Source organism: Pimephales promelas, chromosome 3 (assembly GCF_988280905.1).
Source record: "Pimephales promelas chromosome 3, fPimPro1.hap1.1, whole genome shotgun sequence".
Classification (NCBI taxonomy): domain Eukaryota; kingdom Metazoa; phylum Chordata; class Actinopteri; order Cypriniformes; family Leuciscidae; genus Pimephales; species Pimephales promelas.
Window position 1 is genome coordinate 27,054,004 of NC_142771.1, and position 27,122 is coordinate 27,081,125.

Genomic DNA, 27,122 nt, shown 5'->3' on the forward strand with positions numbered 1-27,122 from the left:
AAAAAACGTAAGGGGTAACACTGTCGTTTTTTTTTTCGGGTCGAAATTTTGAGTTTAGATATCTCAGCACTGGAAGGGTCTAGAGCCTCCATTGTTGCACTCAGGTCTATGTCTCATGGCCCTCTATCAGAATCCAGAGTTTTGAGAAGATTGGGGATACTTAATTTTTCGCCCCAAAAAAAAAAAAAACGTAAGGGGTAACACTGTCGTTTTTTTTACGGGTCGAAATTTTGATTTTCGATATCTCAGCTCTGGAAGGGTTTAGAGCCTCCATTGTTGCACTCAGGTCTAAGTCTCATGGCCCTCTATCAGAATCCAGAGTTTTGAGAAGATTAGGGATACTTAATTTTTCGCCGAAAAAAAAAAACGTAAGGGGTAACACTGTCGTTTTTTTTACGGGTCGAAATTTTGATTTTCGATATCTCAGTTCTGGAAGGGTTTAGAGCCTCCATTGTTGCACTCAGGTCTAAGTCTCATGGCCTTCTATCAGAATCCAGAGTTTTGAGAAGATTAGGGATACTTAATTTTTCGCCCCAAAAAAAAAACGTAAGGGGTAACACTGTCGTTTTTTTTTTCGGGTCGAAATTTTGAGTTTAGATATCTCAGCACTGGAAGGGTCTAGAGCCTCCATTGTTGCACTCAGGTCTATGTCTCATGGCCCTCTATCAGAATCCAGAGTTTTGAGAAGATTGGGGATACTTAATTTTTCGCCCCAAAAAAAAAAAAACGTAAGGGGTAACACTGTCGTTTTTTTTACGGGTCGAAATTTTGATTTTCGATATCTCAGCTCTGGAAGGGTTTAGAGCCTCCATTGTTGCACTCAGGTCTAAGTCTCATGGCCCTCTATCAGAATCCAGAGTTTTGAGAAGATTAGGGATACTTAATTTTTCGCCGAAAAAAAAAAAACGTAAGGGGTAACACTGTCGTTTTTTTTACGGGTCGAAATTTTGATTTTCGATATCTCAGTTCTGGAAGGGTTTAGAGCCTCCATTGTTGCACTCAGGTCCAAGTCTCATGGCCCTCTATCAGAATCCAGAGTTTTGAGAAGATTGGGGATACTTAATTTTTCGCCCAAAAAAAAAAAACGTAAGGGGTAACACTGTCGTTTTTTACGGGTCGAAATTTTGATTTTCGATATCTCAGCTCTGGAAGGGTTTAGAGCCTCCATAGTTGCACTCAGGTCTAAGTCTCATGGCCCTCTATCAGAATCCAGAGTTTTGAGAAGATTGGGGATACTTAATTTTTTGCCCAAAAAAAAAACGTAAGGGGTAACACTGTCGTTTTTTTTTCGGGGCGAAATTTTGAGTTTCGACATCTCAGCTCTGGAAGGGTCTAGAGCCTCCATTGTTGCACTCAGGTCTATGTCTCATGGCCCTCTATCAGAATCCAGAGTTTTGAGAAGATTGGGGATACTTCATTTTTCGCCCAAAAAAAAAAAACGTAAGGGGTAACACTGTCGTTTTTTTTACGGGTCGAAATTTTGATTTTTCATATCTCAGCTCTGGAAGGGTCTAGAGCCTCCATTGTTGCACTCAGGTCTAAGTCTCATGGCCCTCTATCAGAATCCAGAGTTTTGAGAAGATTGGGGATACTTAATTTTTCGCCCAAAAAAAAAAAACGTAAGGGGTAACACCGTTTTTTTTTTTTTTCGGGACGAAATTTTGATTTTCGATATCTCAGCTCTGGAAGGGTCTAGAGCCTCCACTGTTGCACTCAGGTCTAAGTCTCATGGCCCTCTATCAGAATCCAGAGTTTTGAGAAGATTGGGGATACTTAATTTTTCGCCCCAAAAAAAAACGTAAGGGGTAACACTGTCGTTTTTTTTTTTCGGGTCGAAATTTTGATTTTCGATATCTCAGCTCTGGAAGGGTCTAGAGCCTCCATTGTTGCACTCAGGTCTAAGTCTCATGGCCCTCTATCAGAATCCAGAGTTTTGAGAACATTGGGGATACTTAATTTTTCGCCCAAAAAAAAAAAACGTAAGGGGTAACACTGTCGTTTTTTTTTTTCGGGTCGAAATTTTGATTTTCGATATCTCAGCTCTGGAAGGGTCTAGAGCCTCCATTGTTGCACTCAGGTCTAAGTCTCATGGCCCTCTATCAGAATCCAGAGTTTTGAGAAGATTGGGGATACTTAATTTTTCGCCCAAAAAAAAAAAACGTAAGGGGTAACACTGTCGTTTTTTTTTTCGGGTCGAAATTTTGATTTTCGATATCTCAGCTCTGGAAGGGTCTAGAGCCTCCATTGTTGCACTCAGGTCTAAGTCTCATGGCCCTCTATCAGAATCCAGAGTTTTGAGAAGATTGGGGATACTAAATTTTTCTGATAGAGGGCCATTAGACTTAGACCTGAGTGCAACAATGGAGGCTCTAGACCCTTCCAGAGCTGAGATATCGAAATTCAAAATTTCGACCCGAAAAAAAAACCGACAGTGTTACCCCTTACGTTTTTTTTTTGGGGCGAAAAATTAAGTATCCCCAATCTTCTCAAAACTCTGGATTCTGATAGAGGGCCATGAGACTTAGACCTGAGTGCAACAATGGAGGCTCTAGACCCTTCCAGAGCTGAGATATCGAAATTCAAAATTTCGACCAGAAAAAAAAACGACAGTGTTACCCCTTACGTTTTTTTTTTGGGCGAAAAATGAAGTATCCCCAATCTTCTCAAAACTCTGGATTCTGATAGAGGGCCATGAGACATAGACCTGAGTGCAACAATGGAGGCTCTAGACCCTTCCAGAGCTGAGATGTCGAAACTCAAAATTTCGACCCGAAAAAAAAAACGACAGTGTTACCCCTTACGTTTTTTTTTTGGGCGAAAAATTAAGTATCCCCAATCTTCTCAAAACTCTGGATTCTGATAGAGGGCCATGAGACTTAGACCTGAGTGCAACAATGGAGGCTCTAGACCCTTCCAGAGCTGAGATATCGAAAATCAAAATTTCGACCCTAAAAAAAAACGACAGTGTTACCCCTTACGTTTTTTTTTTTGGGCAAAAAATTAAGTATCCCCAATCTTCTCAAAACTCTGGATTCTGATAGAGGGCCATGAGACTTAGACCTGAGTGCAACTATGGAGGCTCTAAACCCTTCCAGAGCTGAGATATCGAAAATCAAAATTTCGACCCGTAAAAAAACGACAGTGTTACCCCTTACGTTTTTTTTTTTTGGGCGAAAAATTAAGTATCCCCAATCTTCTCAAAACTCTGGATACTGATAGAGGGCCATGAGACTTAGACCTGAGTGCAACAATGGAGGCTCTAGACCCTTCCAGAGCTGAGATATCGAAATTCAAAATTTCGACCAGAAAAAAAAACGACAGTGTTACCCCTTACGTTTTTTTTTTTGGGCGAAAAATTAAGTAACCCCAATCTTCTCAAAACTCTGGATTCTGATAGAGGGCAATGAGACTTAGACCTGAGTGCAACAATGGAGGCTCTAGACCCTTCCAGAGCTGAGATATCGAAAATCAAAAGTTCGACCCGAAAAAAAAAATGACAGTGTTACCCCTTACGTTTTTTTTTTTTGGGCGAAAAATTAAGTATCCCCAATCTTCTCAAAACTCTGGATTCTGATAGAGGGCCATGAGACTTAGACCTGAGTGCAACAATGGAGGCTCTAGACCCTTCCAGAGCTGAGATATCGAAAATCAAAATTTCGACCCGAAAAAAAAAACGACAGTGTTACCCCTTACGTTTTTTTTGGGGGCGAAAAATTAAGTTTCTCCAATCTTCTCAAAACTCTGGATTCTGATAGAGGGCCATGAGACATAGACCTGAGTGCAACAATGGAGGCTCTAGACGCTTCCAGAGCTGAGATATCAAAAATCAAAATTTCGACCCGAAAAAAAACGACAGTGTTACCCCTTACGTTTTTTTTGGGGGGCGAAAAATTAAGTATCCCCAATCTTCTCAAAACTCTGGATTCTGATAGAGGGCCATGAGACTTAGACCTGAGTGCAACAATGGAGGCTCTAGACCCTTCCAGAGCTGAGATATCGAAATTCAAAATTTCGACCAGAAAAAAAAAACGACAGTGTTACCCCTTACGTTTTTTTTTTTTGGGCGAAAAATGAAGTATCCCCAATCTTCTCAAAACTCTGGATTCTGATAGAGGGCCATGAGACATAGACCTGAGTGCAACAATGGAGGCTCTAGACCCTTCCAGAGCTGAGATGTCGAAACTCAAAATTTAGACCCGAAAAAAAAAACGACAGTGTTACCCCTTACGTTTTTTTTTTTGGGCGAAAAATTAAGTATCCCCAATCTTCTCAAAACTCTGGATTCTGATAGAGGGCCATGAGACTTAGACCTGAGTGCAACAATGGAGGCTCTAGACCCTTCCAGAGCTGAGATATCGAAAATCAAAATTTCGACCCGAAAAAAAAACGACAGTGTTACCCCTTACGTTTTTTTTTTTGGGCAAAAAATTAAGTATCCCCAATCTTCTCAAAACTCTGGATTCTGATAGAGGGCAATGAGACTTAGACCTGAGTGCAACAATGGAGGCTCTAGACCCTTCCAGAGCTGAGATATCGAAAATCAAAAGTTCGACCCTAAAAAAAAAAACGACAGTGTTACCCCTTACGTTTTTTTTTTTTGGGCGAAAAATTAAGTATCCCCAATCTTCTCAAAACTCTGGATTCTGATAGAGGGCCATGAGACTGAGACCTGAGTGCAACAATGGAGGCTCTAGACCCTTCCAGAGCTGAGATATCGAAAATCAAAATTTCGACCCGAAAAAAAAAACGACAGTGTTACCCCTTACGTTTTTTTTTTGGGGCGAAAAATTTAGTATCCTCAATCTTCTCAAAACTCTGGATTCTGATAGAGGGCCATTAGACTTAGACCTGAGTGCAACAATGGATGCTCTAGACCCTTCCAGAGCTGAGATATCGAAATTCAAAATTTCGACCCGAAAAAAAAAACGACAGTGTTACCCCTTAGGTTTTTTTTTTGGGGCGAAAAATGAAGTTTCTCCAATCTTCTCAAAACTCTGGATTCTGATAGAGGGCCATGAGACATAGACCTGAGTGCAACAATGGAGGCTCTAGACCTTTCCAGAGCTGAGATATCGAAAATCAAAATTTCGACCCGAAAAAAAACGACAGTGTTACCCCTTACGTTTTTTTTTTGGGCGAAAAATTAAGTATCCCCAATCTTCTCAAAACTCTGGATTCTGATAGAGGGCCATGAGACATAGACCTGAGTGCAACAATGGAGGCTCTAGACCCTTCCAGAGCTGAGATGTCGAAAATCAAAATTTAGACCCATAAAAAAAACGACAGTGTTACCCCTTACGTTTTTTTTTTTTGGGCGAAAAATGAAGTATCCCCAATCTTCTCAAAACTCTGGATTCTGATAGAGGGCCATGAGACATAGACCTGAGTGCAACAATGGAGGCTCTAGAACCTTCCAGAGCTGAGATGTCGAAACTCAAAATTTCGACCCGAAAAAAAAACGACAGTGTTACCCCTTACGGTTTTTTTTTTGGGCGAAAAATGAAGTATCCCCAATCTTCTCAAAACTCTGGATTCTGATAGAGGGCCATGAGACATAGACCTGAGTGCAACAATGGAGGCTCTAGACCCTTCCAGAGCTGAGATGTTGAAACTCAAAATTTCGACCCGAAAAAAAAAACGACAGTGTTACCCCTTACGTGTTTTTTTTTTGGGCGAAAAATTAAGTATCCCCAATCTTCTCAAAACTCTGGATTCTGATAGAGGGCCATGAGACTTAGACCTGAGTGCAACAATGGAGGCTCTAGACCCTTCCAGAGCTGAGATATCGAAAATCAAAATTTCGACCCGTAAAAAAAGCGACAGTGTTACCCCTTACGTTTTTTTTTTTTGGGCGAAAAATTAAGTGTCCCCAATCTTCTCAAAACTCTGGATTCTGATAGAGGGCCATGAGACTTAGACCTGAGTGCAACAATGGAGGCTCTAGACCCTTCCAGAGCTGAGATATCGAAAATCAAAATTTCGACCCGTAAAACAAACGACAGTGTTACCCCTTACGTTTTTTTTTTTTTGGGCGAAAAATTAAGTATCCCCAATCTTCTCAAAACTCTGGATTCTGATAGAGGGCCATGAGACTTAGACCTGAGTGCAACAATGGAGGCTCTAGACCCTTCCAGTGCTGAGATATCTAAACTCAAAATTTCGACCCAAAAAAAAAACGACAGTGTTACCCCTTACGTTTTTTTTTTTTTGGGCAAAAAATTAAGTATCCCCAATCTTCTCAAAACTCTGGATTCTGATAGAGGGCCATGAGACTTAGACCTGAGTGCAACAATGGAGGCTCTAGACCTTTCCAGAGCTGAGATATCGAAAATCAAAATTTCGACCTGAAAAAAAAACGACAGTGTTACCCCTTACGTTTTTTTTTTTTTGGGCGAAAAATTTAGTATCCCCAATTTTCTCAAAACTCTGGATTCTAATACAGGGCCATGAGACTTAGACCTAGAATCCTAGAATCCAGAGTTTTGAGAAGATTGGGGATACTTAATTTTTTGCCCAAAAAAAAAAAACGTAAGGGGTAACACTGTCGTTTTTTTTACGGGTCGAAATTTTGATTTTTCATATCTCAGCTCTGGAAGGGTCTAGAGCCTCCATTGTTGCACTCAGGTCTAAGTCTCATGGCCCTCTATCAGAATCCAGAGTTTTGAGAAGATTGGGGATACTTAATTTTTCGCCCCAAAAAAAAAAAACGTAAGGGGTAACACTGTCGTTTTTTTTATGGGTCGAAATTTTGATTTTCGATATCTCAGCTCTGGAAGGGTCTAGAGTCTCCATTGTTGCACTCAGGTCTAAGTCTCATGGCCCTCTATCAGAATCCAGAGTTTTGAGAAGATTGGAGAAACTTCATTTTTCGCCCCAAAAAAAAAACGTAAGGGGTAACACTGTCGTTTTTTTTACGGGTCGAAATTTTGATTTTCGATATCTCAGCTCTGGAAGGGTTTAGAGCCTCCATTGTTGCACTCAGGTCTAAGTCTCATGGCCCTCTATCAGAATCCAGAGTTTTGAGAAGATTGGAGAAACTTCATTTTTCGCCCAAAAAAAAAAACGTAAGGGGTAACACTGTCGTTTTTTTTACGGGTCGAAATTTTGATTTTCGATATCTCAGCTCTGGAAGGGTTTAGAGCCTCCATTGTTGCACTCAGGTCTAAGTCTCATGGCCCTCTATCAGAATCCAGAGTTTTGAGAAGATTGGGGATACTTAATTTTTCGCCCCAAAAAAAAAACATAAGGGGTAACACTGTGGTTTTTTTTTTGGGTCGAACTTTTGATTTTCGATATCTCAGCTCTGGAAGGGTCTAGAGCCTCCATTGTTGCACTCAGGTCTAAGTCTCATGGCCTTCTATCAGAATCCAGAGTTTTGAGAAGATTGGGGATACTTAATTTTTCGCCCCAAAAAAAAAACGTAAGGGGTAACACTGTCGTTTTTTTTTTCGGGTCGAAATTTTGAGTTTAGATATCTCAGCACTGGAAGGGTCTAGAGCCTCCATTGTTGCACTCAGGTCTATGTCTCATGGCCCTCTATCAGAATCCAGAGTTTTGAGAAGATTGGGGATACTTAATTTTTCGCCCCAAAAAAAAAAAAACGTAAGGGGTAACACTGTCGTTTTTTTTACGGGTCGAAATTTTGATTTTCGATATCTCAGCTCTGGAAGGGTTTAGAGCCTCCATTGTTGCACTCAGGTCTAAGTCTCATGGCCCTCTATCAGAATCCAGAGTTTTGAGAAGATTAGGGATACTTAATTTTTCGCCGAAAAAAAAAAACGTAAGGGGTAACACTGTCGTTTTTTTTACGGGTCGAAATTTTGATTTTCGATATCTCAGTTCTGGAAGGGTTTAGAGCCTCCATTGTTGCACTCAGGTCCAAGTCTCATGGCCCTCTATCAGAATCCAGAGTTTTGAGAAGATTGGGGATACTTAATTTTTCGCCCAAAAAAAAAAAACGTAAGGGGTAACACTGTCGTTTTTTACGGGTCGAAATTTTGATTTTCGATATCTCAGCTCTGGAAGGGTTTAGAGCCTCCATAGTTGCACTCAGGTCTAAGTCTCATGGCCCTCTATCAGAATCCAGAGTTTTGAGAAGATTGGGGATACTTAATTTTTTGCCCAAAAAAAAAACGTAAGGGGTAACACTGTCGTTTTTTTTTCGGGGCGAAATTTTGAGTTTCGACATCTCAGCTCTGGAAGGGTCTAGAGCCTCCATTGTTGCACTCAGGTCTATGTCTCATGGCCCTCTATCAGAATCCAGAGTTTTGAGAAGATTGGGGATACTTCATTTTTCGCCCAAAAAAAAAAAACGTAAGGGGTAACACTGTCGTTTTTTTTACGGGTCGAAATTTTGATTTTTCATATCTCAGCTCTGGAAGGGTCTAGAGCCTCCATTGTTGCACTCAGGTCTAAGTCTCATGGCCCTCTATCAGAATCCAGAGTTTTGAGAAGATTGGGGATACTTAATTTTTCGCCCAAAAAAAAAAAACGTAAGGGGTAACACCGTTTTTTTTTTTTTTCGGGACGAAATTTTGATTTTCGATATCTCAGCTCTGGAAGGGTCTAGAGCCTCCACTGTTGCACTCAGGTCTAAGTCTCATGGCCCTCTATCAGAATCCAGAGTTTTGAGAAGATTGGGGATACTTAATTTTTCGCCCCAAAAAAAAACGTAAGGGGTAACACTGTCGTTTTTTTTTTTCGGGTCGAAATTTTGATTTTCGATATCTCAGCTCTGGAAGGGTCTAGAGCCTCCATTGTTGCACTCAGGTCTAAGTCTCATGGCCCTCTATCAGAATCCAGAGTTTTGAGAACATTGGGGATACTTAATTTTTCGCCCAAAAAAAAAAAACGTAAGGGGTAACACTGTCGTTTTTTTTTTTCGGGTCGAAATTTTGATTTTCGATATCTCAGCTCTGGAAGGGTCTAGAGCCTCCATTGTTGCACTCAGGTCTAAGTCTCATGGCCCTCTATCAGAATCCAGAGTTTTGAGAAGATTGGGGATACTTAATTTTTCGCCCAAAAAAAAAAAACGTAAGGGGTAACACTGTCGTTTTTTTTTTCGGGTCGAAATTTTGATTTTCGATATCTCAGCTCTGGAAGGGTCTAGAGCCTCCATTGTTGCACTCAGGTCTAAGTCTCATGGCCCTCTATCAGAATCCAGAGTTTTGAGAAGATTGGGGATACTAAATTTTTCTGATAGAGGGCCATTAGACTTAGACCTGAGTGCAACAATGGAGGCTCTAGACCCTTCCAGAGCTGAGATATCGAAATTCAAAATTTCGACCCGAAAAAAAAACCGACAGTGTTACCCCTTACGTTTTTTTTTGGGGCGAAAAATGAAGTTTTTCCAATCTTCTCAAAACTCTGGATTCTGATAGAGGGCCATGAGACATAGACCTGAGTGCAACAATGGAGGCTCTAGACCCTTCCAGAGCTGAGATATCGAAAATCAAAATTTCGACCCGAAAAAAAAAACGACAGTGTTACCCCTTACGTTTTTTTTTTTGGGGCGAAAAATGAAGTTTCTCCAATCTTCTCAAAACTCTGGATTCTGATAGAGGGCCATGAGACTTAGACCTGAGTGCAACAATGGAGGCTCTAGACCCTTCCAGAGCTGAGATGTTGAAACTCAAAATTTCGACCCATAAAAAAAACGACAGTGTTACCCCTTACGTTTTTTTTTTGGGCGAAAAAATAAGTATCCCCAATCTTCTCAAAACTCTGGATTCTGACAGAGGGCCATGAGACTTAGACCTGAGTGCAACAATGGAGGCTCTAGACCCTTCCAGAGCTGAGATATCGAAAATCAAAATTTCGACCCGAAAAAAAAAACGACAGTGTTACCCCTTACGTTTTTTTTTTTGGGGCGAAAAATTAAGTATCCCCAATCTTCTCAAAACTCTGGATTCTGATAGAGGGCCATGAGACTTAGTCCTGAGTGCAACAATGGAGGCTCTAGACCCTTCCAGAGCTGAGATATCGAAATTCAAAATTTCGACCCGAAAAAAAAAACGACAGTGTTACCCCTTACGTTTTTTTTTGGGGGCGAAAAATGAAGTTTCTCCAATCTTCTCAAAACTCTGGATTCTGATAGAGGGCCATGAGACATAGACCTGAGTGCAACAATGGAGGCTCTAGACCCTTCCAGAGCTGAGATATCGAAAATCAAAATTTCGACCCGAAAAAAAAACGACAGTGTTACCCCTTACGTTTTTTTTTTTTGGGCGAAAAATTAAGTGTCCCCAATCTTCTCAAAACTCTGGATTCTGATAGAGGGCCATGAGACTTAGACCTGAGTGCAACAATGGAGGCTCTAGACCCTTCCAGAGCTGAGATATCGAAAATCAAAAGTTCGACCCGAAAAAAAAAACGACAGTGTTACCCCTTACGTTTTTTTTTTTGGGGTGAAAAATTAAGTATCCCCAATCTTCTCAAAACTCTGGATTCTGATAGAGGGCCATGAGACTTAGACCTGAGTGCAACAATGGAGGCTCTAAACCCTTCCAGAGCTGAGATATCGAAAATCAAAATTTCGACCCGTAAAAAAAACGACAGTGTTACCCCTTACGTTTTTTTTTTGGGCGAAAAATGAAGTTTCTCCAATCTTCTTAAAACTCTGGATTCTGATAGAGGGCCATGAGACTTAGACCTGAGTGCAACAATGGAGGCTCTAGACCCTTCCAGAGCTGAGATATCGAAAATCAAAATTTAGACCCATAAAAAAAACGACAGTGTTACCCCTTACGTTTTTTTTGGGGGGCGAAAAATTAAGAATCCCTAATCTTCTCAAAACTCTGGATTCTGATAGAGGGCCATGAGACTTAGACCTGAGTGCAACAATGGAGGCTCTAGACCCTTCCAGAGCTGAGATATCGAAATTCAAAATTTCGACCAGAAAAAAAAAAACGACAGTGTTACCCCTTACGTTTTTTTTTTTGGGCGAAAAATGAAGTATCCCCAATCTTCTCAAAACTCTGGATTCTGATAGAGGGCCATGAGACATAGACCTGAGTGCAACAATGGAGGCTCTAGACCCTTCCAGAGCTGAGATGTCGAAACTCAAAATTTCGACCTGAAAAAAAAAACGACAGTGTTACCCCTTACGTTTTTTTTTTTGGGGCGAAAAATTAAGTATCCCCAATCTTCTCAAAACTCTGGATTCTGATAGAGGGCCATGAGACTTAGTCCTGAGTGCAACAATGGAGGCTCTAGACCCTTCCAGAGCTGAGATATCGAAATTCAAAATTTCGACCCGAAAAAAAAACCGACAGTGTTACCCCTTACGTTTTTTTTTGGGGGCGAAAAATGAAGTTTCTCCAATCTTCTCAAAACTCTGGATTCTGATAGAGGGCCATGAGACATAGACCTGAGTGCAACAATGGAGGCTCTAGACCCTTCCAGAGCTGAGATATCGAAAATCAAAATTTCGACCCGAAAAAAAAACGACAGTGTTACCCCTTACGTTTTTTTTTTTTGGGCGAAAAATTAAGTGTCCCCAATCTTCTCAAAACTCTGGATTCTGATAGAGGGCCATGAGACTTAGACCTGAGTGCAACAATGGAGGCTCTAGACCCTTCCAGAGCTGAGATATCGAAAATCAAAAGTTCGACCCGAAAAAAAAAACGACAGTGTTACCCCTTACGTTTTTTTTTTTGGGGTGAAAAATTAAGTATCCCCAATCTTCTCAAAACTCTGGATTCTGATAGAGGGCCATGAGACTTAGACCTGAGTGCAACAATGGAGGCTCTAAACCCTTCCAGAGCTGAGATATCGAAAATCAAAATTTCGACCCGTAAAAAAAACGACAGTGTTACCCCTTACGTTTTTTTTTTTTGGGCGAAAAATGAAGTTTCTCCAATCTTCTCAAAACTCTGGATTCTGATAGAGGGCCATGAGACTTAGACCTGAGTGCAACAATGGAGGCTCTAGACCCTTCCAGAGCTGAGATATCGAAAATCAAAATTTAGACCCATAAAAAAAACGACAGTGTTACCCCTTACGTTTTTTTTGGGGGGCGAAAAATTAAGAATCCCTAATCTTCTCAAAACTCTGGATTCTGATAGAGGGCCATGAGACTTAGACCTGAGTGCAACAATGGAGGCTCTAGACCCTTCCAGAGCTGAGATATCGAAATTCAAAATTTCGACCAGAAAAAAAAAACGACAGTGTTACTCCTTACGTTTTTTTTTTTTGGGCGAAAAATGAAGTATCCCCAATCTTCTCAAAACTCTGGATTCTGATAGAGGGCCATGAGACATAGACCTGAGTGCAACAATGGAGGCTCTAGACCCTTCCAGAGCTGAGATGTCGAAACTCAAAATTTCGACCTGAAAAAAAAAACGACAGTGTTACCCCTTACGTTTTTTTTTTTGGGCGAAAAATTAAGTATCCCCAATCTTCTCAAAACTCTGGATTCTGATAGAGGGCAATGAGACTTAGACCTGAGTGCAACAATGGAGGCTCTAGACCCTTCCAGAGCTGAGATATCGAAAATCAAAAGTTCGACCCGAAAAAAAAAACGACAGTGTTACCCCTTACGTTTTTTTTTTTTGGGCGAAAAATTAAGTATCCCCAATCTTCTCAAAACTCTGGATTCTGATAGAGGGCCATGAGACTTAGACCTGAGTGCAACAATGGAGGCTCTAGACCCTTCCAGAGCTGAGATATCGAAAATCAAAATTTCGACCCGAAAAAAAAAACGACAGTGTTACCCCTTACGTTTTTTTTTTTTGGGCAAAAAATTAAGTATCCCCAATCTTCTCAAAACTCTGGATTCTGATAGAGGGCCATGAGACTTAGACCTGAGTGCAACAATGGAGGCTCTAGACCCTTCCAGAGCTGAGATATCGAAAATTAAAAGTTCGACCCGAAAAAAAAAAACGACAGCGTTACCCCTTACTTTTTTTTTTTTGGGCAAAAAATGAAGTTTCTCCAATCTTCTCAAAACTCTGGATTCTGATAGAGGGCCATGAGACTTAGACCTGAGTGCAACAATGGAGGCTCTAGACCCTTCCAGAGCTGAGATATCGAAAATCAAAATTTCGACCCGAAAAAAAAACGACAGTGTTACCCCTTACGTTTTTTTTTTTTGGGCGAAAAATTAAGTATCCCCAATCTTCTCAAAACTCTGGATTCTGATAGAGGGCCATGAGACTTAGACCTGAGTGCAACAATGGAGGCTCTAAACCCTTCCAGAGCTGAGATATCGAAAACCAAAATTTCGACCCGTAAAAAAAACGACAGTGTTACCCCTTACGTTTTTTTTTTTGGGCGAAAAATTAAGTATCCCCAATCTTCTCAAAACTCTGGATTCTGATAGAGGGCCATGAGACTTAGACCTGAGTGCAACAATGGAGGCTCTAAACCCTTCCAGAGCTGAGATATCGAAAATCAAAATTTCGACCCGAAAAAAAAAACGACAGTGTTACCCCTTACGTTTTTTTTTTTGGGCGAAAAATTTAGTATCCCCAATCTTCTCAAAACTCTGGATTCTGATAGAGGGCCATTAGACTTAGACCTGAGTGCAACAATGGATGCTCTAGACCCTTCCAGAGCTGAGATATCGAAATTCAAAATTTCGACCCGAAAAAAAAAACGACAGTGTTACCCCTTAGGTTTTTTTTTTGGGGCGAAAAATGAAGTTTCTCCAATCTTCTCAAAACTCTGGATTCTGATAGAGGGCCATGAGACATAGACCTGAGTGCAACAATGGAGGCTCTAGACCCTTCCAGAGCTGAGATATCGAAAATCAAAATTTCGACCCGAAAAAAACGACAGTGTTACCCCTTACGTTTTTTTTTTGGGCGAAAAATTAAGTATCCCCAATCTTCTCAAAACTCTGGATTCTGATAGAGGGCCATGAGACATAGACCTGAGTGCAACAATGGAGGCTCTAGACCCTTCCAGAGCTGAGATATCGAAAATCAAAATTTCGGCACGAAAAAAAAACGACAGTGTTACCCCTTACGTTTTTTTTTTTTGGGCAAAAAATTAAGTGTCCCCAATCTTCTCAAAACTCTGGATTCTGAAAGAGGGCCATGAGACTTAGACCTGAGTGCAACAATGGAGGCTCTAGACCCTTCCAGAGCTGAGATATCGAAAATCAAAAGTTCAACCCGAAAAAAAAAACGACAGTGTTACCCCTTACGTTTTTTTTTTTTTGGGCAAAAAATTAAGTATCCCCAATCTTCTCAAAACTCTGGATTCTGATAGAGGGCCATGAGACTTAGACCTGAGTGCAACAATGGAGGCTCTAGACCCTTCCAGAGCTGAGATATCGAAAATTAAAAGTTCGACCCGAAAAAAAAAAACGACAGCGTTACCCCTTACTTTTTTTTTTTTGGGCAAAAAATGAAGTTTCTCCAATCTTCTCAAAACTCTGGATTCTGATAGAGGGCCATGAGACTTAGACCTGAGTGCAACAATGGAGGCTCTAGACCCTTCCAGAGCTGAGATATCGAAAATCAAAATTTCGACCCGAAAAAAAAACGACAGTGTTACCCCTTACGTTTTTTTTTTTTGGGCGAAAAATTAAGTATCCCCAATCTTCTCAAAACTCTGGATTCTGATAGAGGGCCATGAGACTTAGACCTGAGTGCAACAATGGAGGCTCTAAACCCTTCCAGAGCTGAGATATCGAAAACCAAAATTTCGACCCGTAAAAAAAACGACAGTGTTACCCCTTACGTTTTTTTTTTTGGGCGAAAAATTAAGTATCCCCAATCTTCTCAAAACTCTGGATTCTGATAGAGGGCCATGAGACTTAGACCTGAGTGCAACAATGGAGGCTCTAAACCCTTCCAGAGCTGAGATATCGAAAATCAAAATTTCGACCCGAAAAAAAAAACGACAGTGTTACCCCTTACGTTTTTTTTTTTGGGCGAAAAATTTAGTATCCCCAATCTTCTCAAAACTCTGGATTCTGATAGAGGGCCATTAGACTTAGACCTGAGTGCAACAATGGATGCTCTAGACCCTTCCAGAGCTGAGATATCGAAATTCAAAATTTCGACCCGAAAAAAAAAACGACAGTGTTACCCCTTAGGTTTTTTTTTTGGGGCGAAAAATGAAGTTTCTCCAATCTTCTCAAAACTCTGGATTCTGATAGAGGGCCATGAGACATAGACCTGAGTGCAACAATGGAGGCTCTAGACCCTTCCAGAGCTGAGATATCGAAAATCAAAATTTCGACCCGAAAAAAACGACAGTGTTACCCCTTACGTTTTTTTTTTGGGCGAAAAATTAAGTATCCCCAATCTTCTCAAAACTCTGGATTCTGATAGAGGGCCATGAGACATAGACCTGAGTGCAACAATGGAGGCTCTAGACCCTTCCAGAGCTGAGATATCGAAAATCAAAATTTCGGCACGAAAAAAAAACGACAGTGTTACCCCTTACGTTTTTTTTTTTGGGCAAAAAATTAAGTGTCCCCAATCTTCTCAAAACTCTGGATTCTGAAAGAGGGCCATGAGACTTAGACCTGAGTGCAACAATGGAGGCTCTAGACCCTTCCAGAGCTGAGATATCGAAAATCAAAAGTTCAACCCGAAAAAAAAAACGACAGTGTTACCCCTTACGTTTTTTTTTTTGGGGTGAAAAATTAAGTATCCCCAATCTTCTCAAAACTCTGGATTCTGATAGAGGGCCATGAGACTTAGACCTGAGTGCAACAATGGAGGCTCTAAACCCTTCCAGAGCTGAGATATCGAAAATCAAAATTTCGACCCGTAAAAAAAACGACAGTGTTACCCCTTACGTTTTTTTTTTGGGCGAAAAATGAAGTTTCTCCAATCTTCTCAAAACTCTGGATTCTGATAGAGGGCCATGAGACTTAGACCTGAGTGCAACAATGGAGGCTCTAGACCCTTCTAGAGCTGAGATATCGAAAATCAAAATTGACCCATAAAAAAAACGACAGTGTTACCCCTTACGTTTTTTTTTTTTGGGCGAAAAATTAAGTATCCCCAATCTTCTCAAAACTCTGGATTCTGATAGAGGGCCATGAGACTTAGACCTGAGTGCAACAATGGAGGCTCTAGACCCTTCCAGAGCTGAGATATCGAAAATCAAAATTTCGACCCGAAAAAAAACCGACAGTGTTACCCCTTACGTTTTTTTTTTTTGGGCGAAAAATTTAGTATCCCCAATCTTCTCAAAACTCTGGATTCTGATAGAGGGCCATGAGACTTAGACCTGAGTGCAACAATGGAGGCTCTAGACCCTTCCAGAGCTGAGATATCGAAAATCAAAATTTCGACCCGAAAAAAAAACGACAGTGTTATCCCTTAAGTTTTTTTTTTTGGGGCGAAAAATTAAGTATCCCCAATCTTCTCAAAACTCTGGATTCTGATAGAGGGCCATGAGACTTAGACCTGAGTGCAACAATCGAGGCTCTAAACCCTTCCAGAGCTGAGATATCGAAAATCAAAATTTCGACCCGTAATAAAAACGACAGTGTTACCCCTTACGTTTTTTTTTTTTGGGCGAAAAATTAAGTATCCCCAATCTTCTCAAAACTCTGGATTCTGATAGAGGGCCATGAGACTTAGACCTGAGTGCAACAATGGAGGCTCTAGACCCTTCCAGAGCTGAGATATCGAAAATCAAAATTTCGACCCGTAAAACAAACGACAGTGTTACCCCTTACGTTTTTTTTTTTGGGCGAAAAATTAAGTATCCCCAATCTTCTCAAAACTCTGGATTCTGATAGAGGGCCATGAGACATAGACCTGAGTGCAACAATAGAGGCTCTAGACCCTTCCAGTGCTGAGATATCGAAAATCAAAATTTCGACCTGAAAAAAAAACGACAGTGTTACCCCTTACGTTTTTTTTTTGGGCGAAAAATTAAGTATCCCCAATCTTCTCAAAACTCTGGATTCTGATAGAGGGCCATGAGACTTAGACCTAGAATCCTAGAATCCAGAGTTTTGAGAAGATTGGGGATACTTAATTTTTTGCCCCAAAAAAAAAAAAAACGTAAGGGGTAACACTGTCGTTTTTTTTACGGGTCGAAATTTTGATTTTTCATATCTCAGCTCTGGAAGGGTCTAGAGCCTCCATTGTTGCACTCAGGTCTAAGTCTCATGGCTCTCTATCAGAATCCAGAGTTTTGAGAAGATTGGGGATACTTAATTTTTCGCCCAAAAAAAAAAACGTAAGGGGTAACACTCGTTTTTTTTCGGGTCGAAATTTTGATTTTCGATATCTCAGCTCTGGAAGGGTCTAGAGCCTCCATAGTTGCACTCAGGTCTAAGTCTCATGGCCCTCTATCAGAATCCAGAGTTTTGAGAAGATTGGGGATACTTAATTTTTTGCCCAAAAAAAAAAAAACGTAAGGGGTAACACTGTCGTTTTTTTTTCGGGTCGAAATTTTGATTTTCGATATCTCAGCTCTGGAAGGGTCTAGAGCCTCCATTGTTGCACTCAGGTCTAAGTCTCATGGCCCTCTATCAGAATCCAGAGTTTTGAGAAGATTGGGGATACTTAATTTTTCGCCCCCCCAAAAAAAACGTAAGGGGTAACACTGTCGTTTTTTTTTTCGGGTCGAAATTTTGAGTTTCGACATCTCAGCTCTGGAAGGGTCTAGAGCCTCCATTGTTGCACTCAGGTCTATGTCTCATGGCCCTCTATCAGAATCCAGAGTTTTGAGAAGATTGGGGATACTTCATTTTTCGCCCAAAAAAAAACGTAAGGGGTAACACTGTCGTTTTTTTTTTCTGGTCGAAATTTTGAATTTCGATATCTCAGCTCTGGAAGGGTCTAGAGCCTCCATTGTTGCACTCAGGTCTAAGTCTCATGGCCCTCTATCAGAATCCAGAGTTTTGAGAAGATTAGGGATTCTTAATTTTTCGCCCCCCAAAAAAAACGTAAGGGGTAACACTGTCGTTTTTTTTACGGGTCGAAATTTTGATTTTTCATATCTCAGCTCTGGAAGGGTCTAGAGCCTCCATTGTTGCACTCAGGTCTAAGTCTCATGGCCCTCTATCAGAATCCAGAGTTTTGAGAAGATTGGGGATACTTAATTTTTCGCCCAAAAAAAAAAAACGTAAGGGGTAACACTGTCGTTTTTTTTCGGGTCGAAATTTTGATTTTCGATATCTCAGCTCTGGAAGGGTCTAGAGCCTCCATTGTTGCACTCAGGTCTAAGTCTCATGGCCCTCTATCAGAATCCAGAGTTTTGAGAAGATTGGGGATACTTAATTTTTCGCCCCAAAAAAAAAACGTAAGGGGTAACACTGTCGTTTTTTTTTCGGGTCGAAATTTTGATTTTCGATATCTCAGCTCTGGAAGGGTCTAGAGCCTCCATTGTTGCACTCAGGTCTAAGTCTCATGGCCCTCTATCAGAATCCAGAGTTTTGAGAAGATTGGGGATACTTAATTTTTCGCCCAAAAAAAAAAAACGTAAGGGGTAACACTGTCGTTTTTTTTTTCGGGTCGAAATTTTGAGTTTAGATATCTCAGCACTGGAAGGGTCTAGAGCCTCCATTGTTGCACTCAGGTCTATGTCTCATGGCCCTCTATCAGAATCCAGAGTTTTGAGAAGATTGGGGATACTTAATTTTTTGCCCAAAAAAAAAAAAACGTAAGGGGTAACACTGTCGTTTTTTTTTCGGGTCGAAATTTTGATTTTCGATATCTCAGCTCTGGAAGGGTCTAGAGCCTCCATTGTTGCACTCAGGTCTAAGTCTCATGGCCCTCTATCAGAATCCAGAGTTTTGAGAAGATTGGGGATACTTAATTTTTCGCCCCCCCAAAAAAAACGTAAGGGGTAACACTGTCGTTTTTTTTTTCGGGTCGAAATTTTGAGTTTCGACATCTCAGCTCTGGAAGGGTCTAGAGCCTCCATTGTTGCACTCAGGTCTATGTCTCATGGCCCTCTATCAGAATCCAGAGTTTTGAGAAGATTGGGGATACTTCATTTTTCGCCCAAAAAAAAACGTAAGGGGTAACACTGTCGTTTTTTTTTTCTGGTCGAAATTTTGAATTTCGATATCTCAGCTCTGGAAGGGTCTAGAGCCTCCATTGTTGCACTCAGGTCTAAGTCTCATGGCCCTCTATCAGAATCCAGAGTTTTGAGAAGATTAGGGATTCTTAATTTTTCGCCCCCCAAAAAAAACGTAAGGGGTAACACTGTCGTTTTTTTTACGGGTCGAAATTTTGATTTTTCATATCTCAGCTCTGGAAGGGTCTAGAGCCTCCATTGTTGCACTCAGGTCTAAGTCTCATGGCCCTCTATCAGAATCCAGAGTTTTGAGAAGATTGGGGATACTTAATTTTTCGCCCAAAAAAAAAAAACGTAAGGGGTAACACTGTCGTTTTTTTTCGGGTCGAAATTTTGATTTTCGATATCTCAGCTCTGGAAGGGTCTAGAGCCTCCATTGTTGCACTCAGGTCTAAGTCTCATGGCCCTCTATCAGAATCCAGAGTTTTGAGAAGATTGGAGAAACTTCATTTTTCGCCCAAAAAAAAAAACGTAAGGGGTAACACTGTTGTTTTTTTTACGGGTCGAAATTTTGATTTGATATCTCAGCTCTGGAAGGGTTTAGAGCCTCCATTGTTGCACTCAGGTCTAAGTCTCATGGCCCTCTATCAGAATCCAGAGTTTTGAGAAGATTGGGGATACTAAATTTTTCGCCCAAAAAAAAAAACGTAAGGGGTAACACTGTCGTTTTTTTTTCGGGTCGAAATTTTGATTTTCGATATCTCAGCTCTGGAAGGGTCTAGAGCCTCCATTGTTGCACTCAGGTCTAAGTCTCATGGCCCTCTATCAGAATCCAGAGTTTTGAGAAGATTGGGGATACTAAATTTTTCGCCCAAAAAAAAAACCCTAAGGGGTAACACTGTCGTTTTTTTCTCTTGTAACCACAGCCGTATCCAACTGATCTGACAGCACGGGCGCTTTGGTCTGCACAAGCCCCGGAAGTTATCTCTTGTGCATGTACACACATTGTTTACACAGATTTTAGAAGTTTAACTTTTCACTGTGAAGATCTAAACATATTTAGATGTACAGGAAATTGCAATGGAAGACGATTTCGATATTTAGATCTTCACAGTGAAAGGTAAAACTTCCGAAATCTGTGTAAACAATGAGTGACGCACATGCGCGAGATATCACTTCCGGGGCTTTCTGGTGCGCTTGCGCAGATAGAAGCGGCCTCGCCCTCGCCCTCAGAGTACTTGGACGTCACTGCGATTACACAAGGTAAAAACTATATTAATACCGTTTGTTTTCTCTCACAAACCGCTCGTTTCGTGTCTTAGGCCATCAATGTGTACTTACATTTACGAGTCATCATGTTTAATTTGGACTTCTCTGTGCATGCTCTTTGAGGTGGGCCCCATAAATCTCCATTATATGATGCATAGACAACGACGGTTTGTCCTAAAAATATCAAAATTGAAAATACTGTGGAAACAAAGACACCTACATCTTGGATGCCCTTGAGGTAAGCTAAAACATCAAAAGGAATTTGAGATGGTGTAATTTGGGAGAGAAAAAATGTTTACAAGTTTGCAACTCTTAAAATATTTCTCTCTTTGGCTTCAAATTTACTGATACACATGCATGGCTTTTGTCTATAACTACAAATCACACTGTCACAGGCGTTCAGTTGATTTGAATCAAATATACCTCCATTAGTAATGACGAAAACGAACAGTATTTATGTTGTTTTTACCTCTTGTAATCACAGCCACGTTCAAGTGATCTAAGGGCACGGGCGCTTTGTGGCTGTGGCTACATGAGGTAAAAACGATATAAATACTGTTCATTTTCTCACAAACCGCTTTCAAACCGCTCGTTTCGTGTCTTAGGCCATCAATGTTTACTTACATTTACGAGTCATTAAATCATGTTTAATTTGGACTTCTCTGTGCATGCTCTTTGAGGTGGTGACAATAGACCTCCATTACTTGACTGACAGACAGATATCAAAATTGAAAATACTGTGGAAACAAAGACACCTACATCTTGGATACCCTTGAGGTAAGCTAAAACATACCAAAAATGTATATCAAAGTGAACTATCCCTGTAATGTTTCATGTCATGGTAATGACCATGTCATATCAGTCTTAAATGTTATCTGATATGTGTGTTTCCCTCCCTGTTTTCAGAGCCTTTTGCAGCATCCCCAGATGGGCAGGCAGAGAAAAAAACGTCCAAAATGTGCATTGTGGACTCGTTTTCTCATTAGTTTTAAGAGAAAATAAAAATATATATTTAAAAAAAAAAGTGTTTTGTTTTTCTTTGCAGAAGTCTGAAAGAGGACATTTATCCAAGTTACAATATTTAATTGTAATATTTACAATATGCTGTCCTATGAAATTACAGAAAATACCTAAAATTACAGGAAATTCCTGGCTACTGAGTTGCCGTAAATATAAAATTTTGCTGTAAAATTTACAGTATTCTATCCTGTAAAATTTACTGTAAACAGCTCCACACGAATAGGACAACTATGGAAGTAATGAAGAGATTTCAGCAGTGTTGTTCCCAAATTTTCCCCATTAAGCTTATAACAGGATGTGATGTTAAAAAATGTTAAAATGCAAACTACCATAAAAAGTTTCTTGTACAAAATACATAAGACAGATTTTTAATGCTTGTATTGACTGTACATGAGTCTTTTACATTCAGTCGCTATCTTTAACTCACACATAACGTGCCGTTGACTCCCTCTAGTGTCCTTAATACATATTCAGTTATATCAAATAAATCTGTGAAGGGTTGTATGGCCCTTTGGTACCAGCTTGTAATATTTTTTTTTATTTTTTTGGACGAGTGTTTAGTATTATATATGTGAATTATTGAAAAGCTATGGTGTTGAGCAATTTCCAGCTGGCCTTGTTGGTGTTCAGTAATTGGACGGCTATGAGAGTGTTTGTATATAATATTTATTTAGAGCAGGTGGCTGTTGATGCAGTCACTGCAAGCACACCACTGTTCCCAATGCCAGTCACAGCAGGTATCATACAAGTCAATGGCAGAACATCAACACAATATACAGCCTGCACACACTGAGCAGTGCAGATTTATTTCTTTTTTTAAATTTCTCTGCAAATAGGATGGAATTGAAAACAGCTTTCATTATTAAATAACATCTTGCACCAACAACAAGTCTGACTTCAGTGTTTTCAGAATAATTTTCATTGTTTTTTTTTTCTTTCTCTGGTATTAAAAAAGAAGCAAACATGACGATAAGAAACTGACAGAAATGAGAACTTTAAAGTGGAGAAATCAAGTTAAAAAAAAGGATGATTTCACAGTGACAAACATCCAGCTATATACACAGAAGAAGTGAGGACAGGGTTGTAACTATTAAATGAACACTGGATCGACACCCAGTCGTTTGAAGCGATAGACATGATAAAGCTTTTATAAAAGCCATTCCCATGCCAGACATCTGCACTTTGTCCACGGAGCAGACCACAACAAAGAGGGATATAATTCTGAACATCTGGTGGACAAAAGCTGAGACCGGCCACATATCACATAGTTCAAACATGAAAGACTAAATAAAAAGAACTAAAGCAAGGCACATACATGTTTTAAAAAAAAAATTTTAACATTGCATAATATACAACTTATTTCATCTGAAGACATGGCAGTCAAAAAACATGTCACAAAAAGTTACCTTAAAAAAGAAAACTGGACTTCTAAAAAAATGACCATTTACAATTCATTTAAAACCCTTTGAGCCAAGAAGACACGTTTGTCTCAAATATTAGCAGTTTCATCAACAAGCCCTCTTGATGCTGCATCGTTAAATACTTTTTATCTCTGTTAATAACTTAAATATTACAAATATTCTTTTCTCTCTTTTTTTTTTAAGAACCAGGGAAGGGATTAAGCATATGGCGCTACTGAAAGTGTGTAAAGCATTGTGGGACCTACACAACTATTTTTCTTGCTTGTGTTCCCCTTCCTTTGGGCCCTTTCTTAAATTGCATTTAAGATCATTTTGATGCTGTGACTATTCTAATAATGAGCAGGCAGATTGTCATGGCAACAAAGATGGTTAAGTAATGAGAGACTGAGTTTGCTGGCAATGAGATAATGACATTCAGAGGCTTCCAATAGGTTTGGTGCTGTCATAACAGCAAACTGCCCTCACCATGAATGAGTGAACATGGCATCTGTTAACATCTCATGTCCACAGAGACCAAACTGTCAAAGCGTCACTCATTCTACCCTCAATATGTCCCTGTAAAAGTCACCTAATGTGAGTCTCAGTGAATATGTTTAACCTACTGCTATGTTTTTCAGAATAAGTTATGTACCCAAGCTTAATTTGCATCTTGGACTAGTGCTATAACTTTGGTCATTGAGGAAATGTCTGTCTGGATGATACTGGGGGGAATTCAATACAAAGCAGGCACACCATGGTACATTCACACCCTTAAAACAGCCACTGCGCAATGTTCTGAGATTAGACAGCATGCATGCATGCTTCCAGTGGAAACACACCTGACCAGTGGTGCAAAATCCAGAAATTGCAAAATCCTTGTTAGTTCACTACACTGTCAGTCGATTACACCTTACATGAATGTTTCTTTTCGATTGCCGTTGTATGCCACTCACAAACACATACATTTGCAACTTTCTCACTTTGTGCTTCCTGATGTCCTATCTTCCAAAAACCCAAACCATCACTGGATCCGTGTACAGCGCCTGTGTTTCTCAGGTGTAGTAAAAGTCAACATGACTCTATTTACTTTCTTAATGCACAATCCTGGACACTTTATTCCAAAGAAAAATGAATTTGTCTTAATATTCACTTTCGGCACACAGGCTAATTCATAATGCTAACAAATAGCTAAATAGCTATTTTGGTATCCAGTGCCTACTTTAAATTGCCAAAGAGCAGAATCAAGAACCATTGTATATTTTGTAGCATTTAGGCCTGGAAATGCATTACATCACGGAAGTAAAATGGCTATTCACTTTGACTTCAAGGCCGCCTACACTGTGTATCCCCTTTCTGCAGATGACTAAAGCATAGAGATGTCCAAGGATGAGGCCATGCCTCGCCAAATCAGAGCACCCTTCCCACAAGGCAATGCCTCTCATCGGGCCTATCTCAGCTTGAACCTGTTTGCTTGTGTGTTAGCAGCACTGAGGTCACCTCTCACGTTAAGGCACACAGGACACTGCACATGATGAGGGCAAAGAAAAATAGGGAGGGTGAAGGAAGAAGCAGGAATGTATGAGTTCGCACAGGGAAAAAGTATATGGAAACATAAAGGGTCACAGCAGCAGCAGCAGCAGCAGCACAGAGCGGGAGCCCAGAGCAAGCACAGAGCAGGGGGTGAAACAGCCACTTCAGTCACTACATTCAACACAGCCCACAACACTCTTCAGCAGAGCACAGCCAAACATTCAAGATGTTTAAGCCAGACTTATTTTTTGTTTTGTTTTAAAACTTCATTATAGTCATAGAAAAATCCACATATCTGTCATCAAACTTTATAGATTTCTTAATGTTTCAACACTGTATGTACCATTGAACATGGAATAAAAACATAAAATATTTATATTTATATATATATATATATATATATATATAACTGTACTAATGCATGACTCTCACTATGAGATTTTTTTCTTTATAGATACAAACTTTCCTCATGCTTACAATGTACACATACCATACTATTATTTCATATACATTTATTGTTTTCATATTATTATTTTACTACTCATTGCTCATGGTTGATAGAGATATTCCATGGACAGAGAGTTGAGCTTTAAAACCCAACCTCTGCCTCTCCACCCTCTGCTCTGTCTTTGATGTTTAAAGCCCTGGATGGCCTTCTGCCGAGTCCTGAGGTACATCAACTCGGGTTTGTGCAAAACCAACTCGGAGGGAGAGAGGAGAGACAGGTGTTTCATGACAATGGGGAATGAGCAGGAGAACAGTAGGGGGAGAGAGGAGCAAGGGATGAGGGCTAGAAAGGGGAAGGTGGGTATGTTGTTGGTCACTGTGCCCTTGTGCTCTCCCGGGGTCCTGAGGTTGTGCCACAGAGACACATGCTGTGCTCTTCACTCCAGCATGGCATCCAGCTGATCGGCCAGGTCATCGAACATGCTGCCGATGTCGTCTAGGATGCTCACTGTGCTCTTGTTTTCAGTCATTGAGCTGTGAATCAAAACACGGTTAAATATCTTTTCAAAATAAGAAAAAATGTAGCTGCAAGCAACAGTTGTGGGGTCAAAACAGACATGCGCGAATTCAAAAGTTGAATAGATTTATTTGGTCGACACACCCCAGTGGTGAATTTAAAAGAGAATAAATTCAAAAGCTATAAACAGATCTGCCTTTTAGTTATCAAATTTGATCAGTTGATGTCGCTGTCACTAAAGGTAGGTGGTTTCTTCGGGGAGTCTCAATGATAGAACAGAAGCCTTGCCTCGGGGAGTATCAAGCCTCAACTGTTCAGCTTTTTCGTGTTTAAATTGGCTAACATGCTACAGGCAGTTTTGAAAAGAAAAATAATTAATTATTATATAATTTTGGTACTCGCTGTATTTAGCATGATTTAGCAAAACTGCTTGAAGTCTGTTTCTTAATAACCACAGATGTAGACTCAAAACTGCTGAATTGATTTGAATTGATTATATTAACCTCAGACTAGATGCCATAATAGCATAGATTCCTCCTGGTCTATTATGTCATACAATTTTTGCATGTTTCATGACACTCACTCTCTTTGCCCATCCTCCTTGATCTTCTCTTCTACTGCCAGCAGGGCCGCAGCCAGTGAGGCACTGGTCTCCTCTATCTTCTGGTGCATTGCATCTGCCGTCACTACCCCTGCGACACATGCTGATCCAGTTGAACCGTCCATGGATACACCACTGATTGAGGAGCGAGGGGGCTTCACGGGTGGGGGTGTAGGGGTGGGGGTTGGTGGAGTCTGTGGGGTTTGGGGTGTCTGTGGGGTGTGAGGAGACTGAGGTGTGTGTGGGGTGTGAGGAGACTGTGGTGTGTGTGAGGTCTGCGCGCTCAAAGCTAGTGGGGTTGTAGCCTTGACAGGGTTGGTCTGGGCAGAAGCTGTACTGGCCATTCTGGTGATAGTCTGCTTGGCTGGAGATGGTGTGGGAGTGGGATTAGGCGTCGTGTTTAAAGACTGCAGAACATTTTTGGATGGTTTGGGAGCTGTGGGAGGAGGTGTAGGTTTTGGTGAAATCGGAGGAGGTACTTTCTTTCCTTCAACTGTAGAGAGATAGGAAGAGAGACGGGAAGAGAGACTGACTGAGATGACATTGATTCAACAAGGTTTAAACGTTACAAGGCTTTATGGGATACTCACATAATTGTGTAAAGACAGGGCAAGTGAAAGGCCCGCACTGTGTAGTACCTGGGCTGCCAGGTGCCCCAGTTGGTCCAGGAAATGGAGCTTTCTTGGTGATGGCAGCCGGTGGTCCTTGTTTCTTTATGTGCTGGGCCAGAACAGGTTTGGGAGACACTGGAGGCTTGACAGATTTACGAGGGGTACTCTCAGTGGTGTGGCCTTCCAGGTCTGGACTGTCCCGACGGGGCGAGTTCTCGGGATGTTCCTGTGGCCGGGGCTGCTCTGAAACGGTCACCTCTGACACAGGGCGTCTTTTAATGGTCCCAGTCCCATTCTCGTATGGTACGTGCATCTGCCCATCCTGTTGATCCTCTGCATCTTTGTCTTTGCTTTTGGGACGGCGCTTAACCGTATTTGACTCTGTGAGCAGGAACTTGGTGCCATTTGGCTGCTGCTTGGTGCTCTGGACCCTCCTTTTCAGCGAATCTGTGGCATCCACACATGAAAGGTCTTCCTGGGGTAAAGAGTACGACATTTCTAGGCTCTCCTCAGCCTCATCCTTTCCCTGTCTAGGTTTTTGTTTGATGGTAAGGTTTCCATCCTCAGCAAACGGAAGGTTCTCTGCTGAACTCCCACTAGAGCTTGATTGTGGTTCAGTGCGTTGTCTATCCTGGACAGGCTCTGGCCCTCGCTTAGCAGCTGCCACCAACTCAGTGACAGGCCCACTAATGGTCCTGCGGCGGTTCACTACTTCCCCATCCAGTCCAATGGCATCACGCTGCTTTGTTCCAGCAGAACCCACCTGTAGAGAAACAACCATG

The 27,122-nt window shown here is 40.9% G+C and overlaps 1 protein-coding gene and 1 long non-coding RNA gene across 11 annotated transcripts in view; one reads left to right on the forward strand and one right to left on the reverse strand.

Annotated features, from left to right (window-relative positions):
- Positions 1–20,077: 20,077 nt before the first annotated feature.
- LOC120489480 (uncharacterized) lies at positions 20,078–24,218 on the forward strand. The gene is made up of 2 exons (XR_005624782.2): positions 20,078–20,991; positions 21,121–24,218. It is a non-coding gene; the product is annotated as an uncharacterized LOC120489480 (long non-coding RNA).
- Positions 21,882–27,122, reverse strand: part of caskin1 (CASK interacting protein 1) — an 88,080-nt gene continuing 82,839 nt past the window's right edge. For 9 of the 10 annotated variants that reach the window (XM_039686324.2, XM_089128635.1, XM_089128632.1 and 6 more), the window contains 3 exons: positions 26,320–27,103; positions 25,712–26,222; positions 21,882–25,145 (listed from right to left, as the gene is read on the reverse strand). In XM_039686324.2, coding sequence (XP_039542258.2) covers positions 25,049–25,145; positions 25,712–26,222; positions 26,320–27,103 — 1,392 coding nt within the window. In that variant the 3' untranslated portion in view covers positions 21,882–25,048. The remainder of the gene's footprint in view (positions 25,146–25,711; positions 26,223–26,319; positions 27,104–27,122) is intronic. The other variant, XM_089128633.1, reaches the window with a different exon arrangement.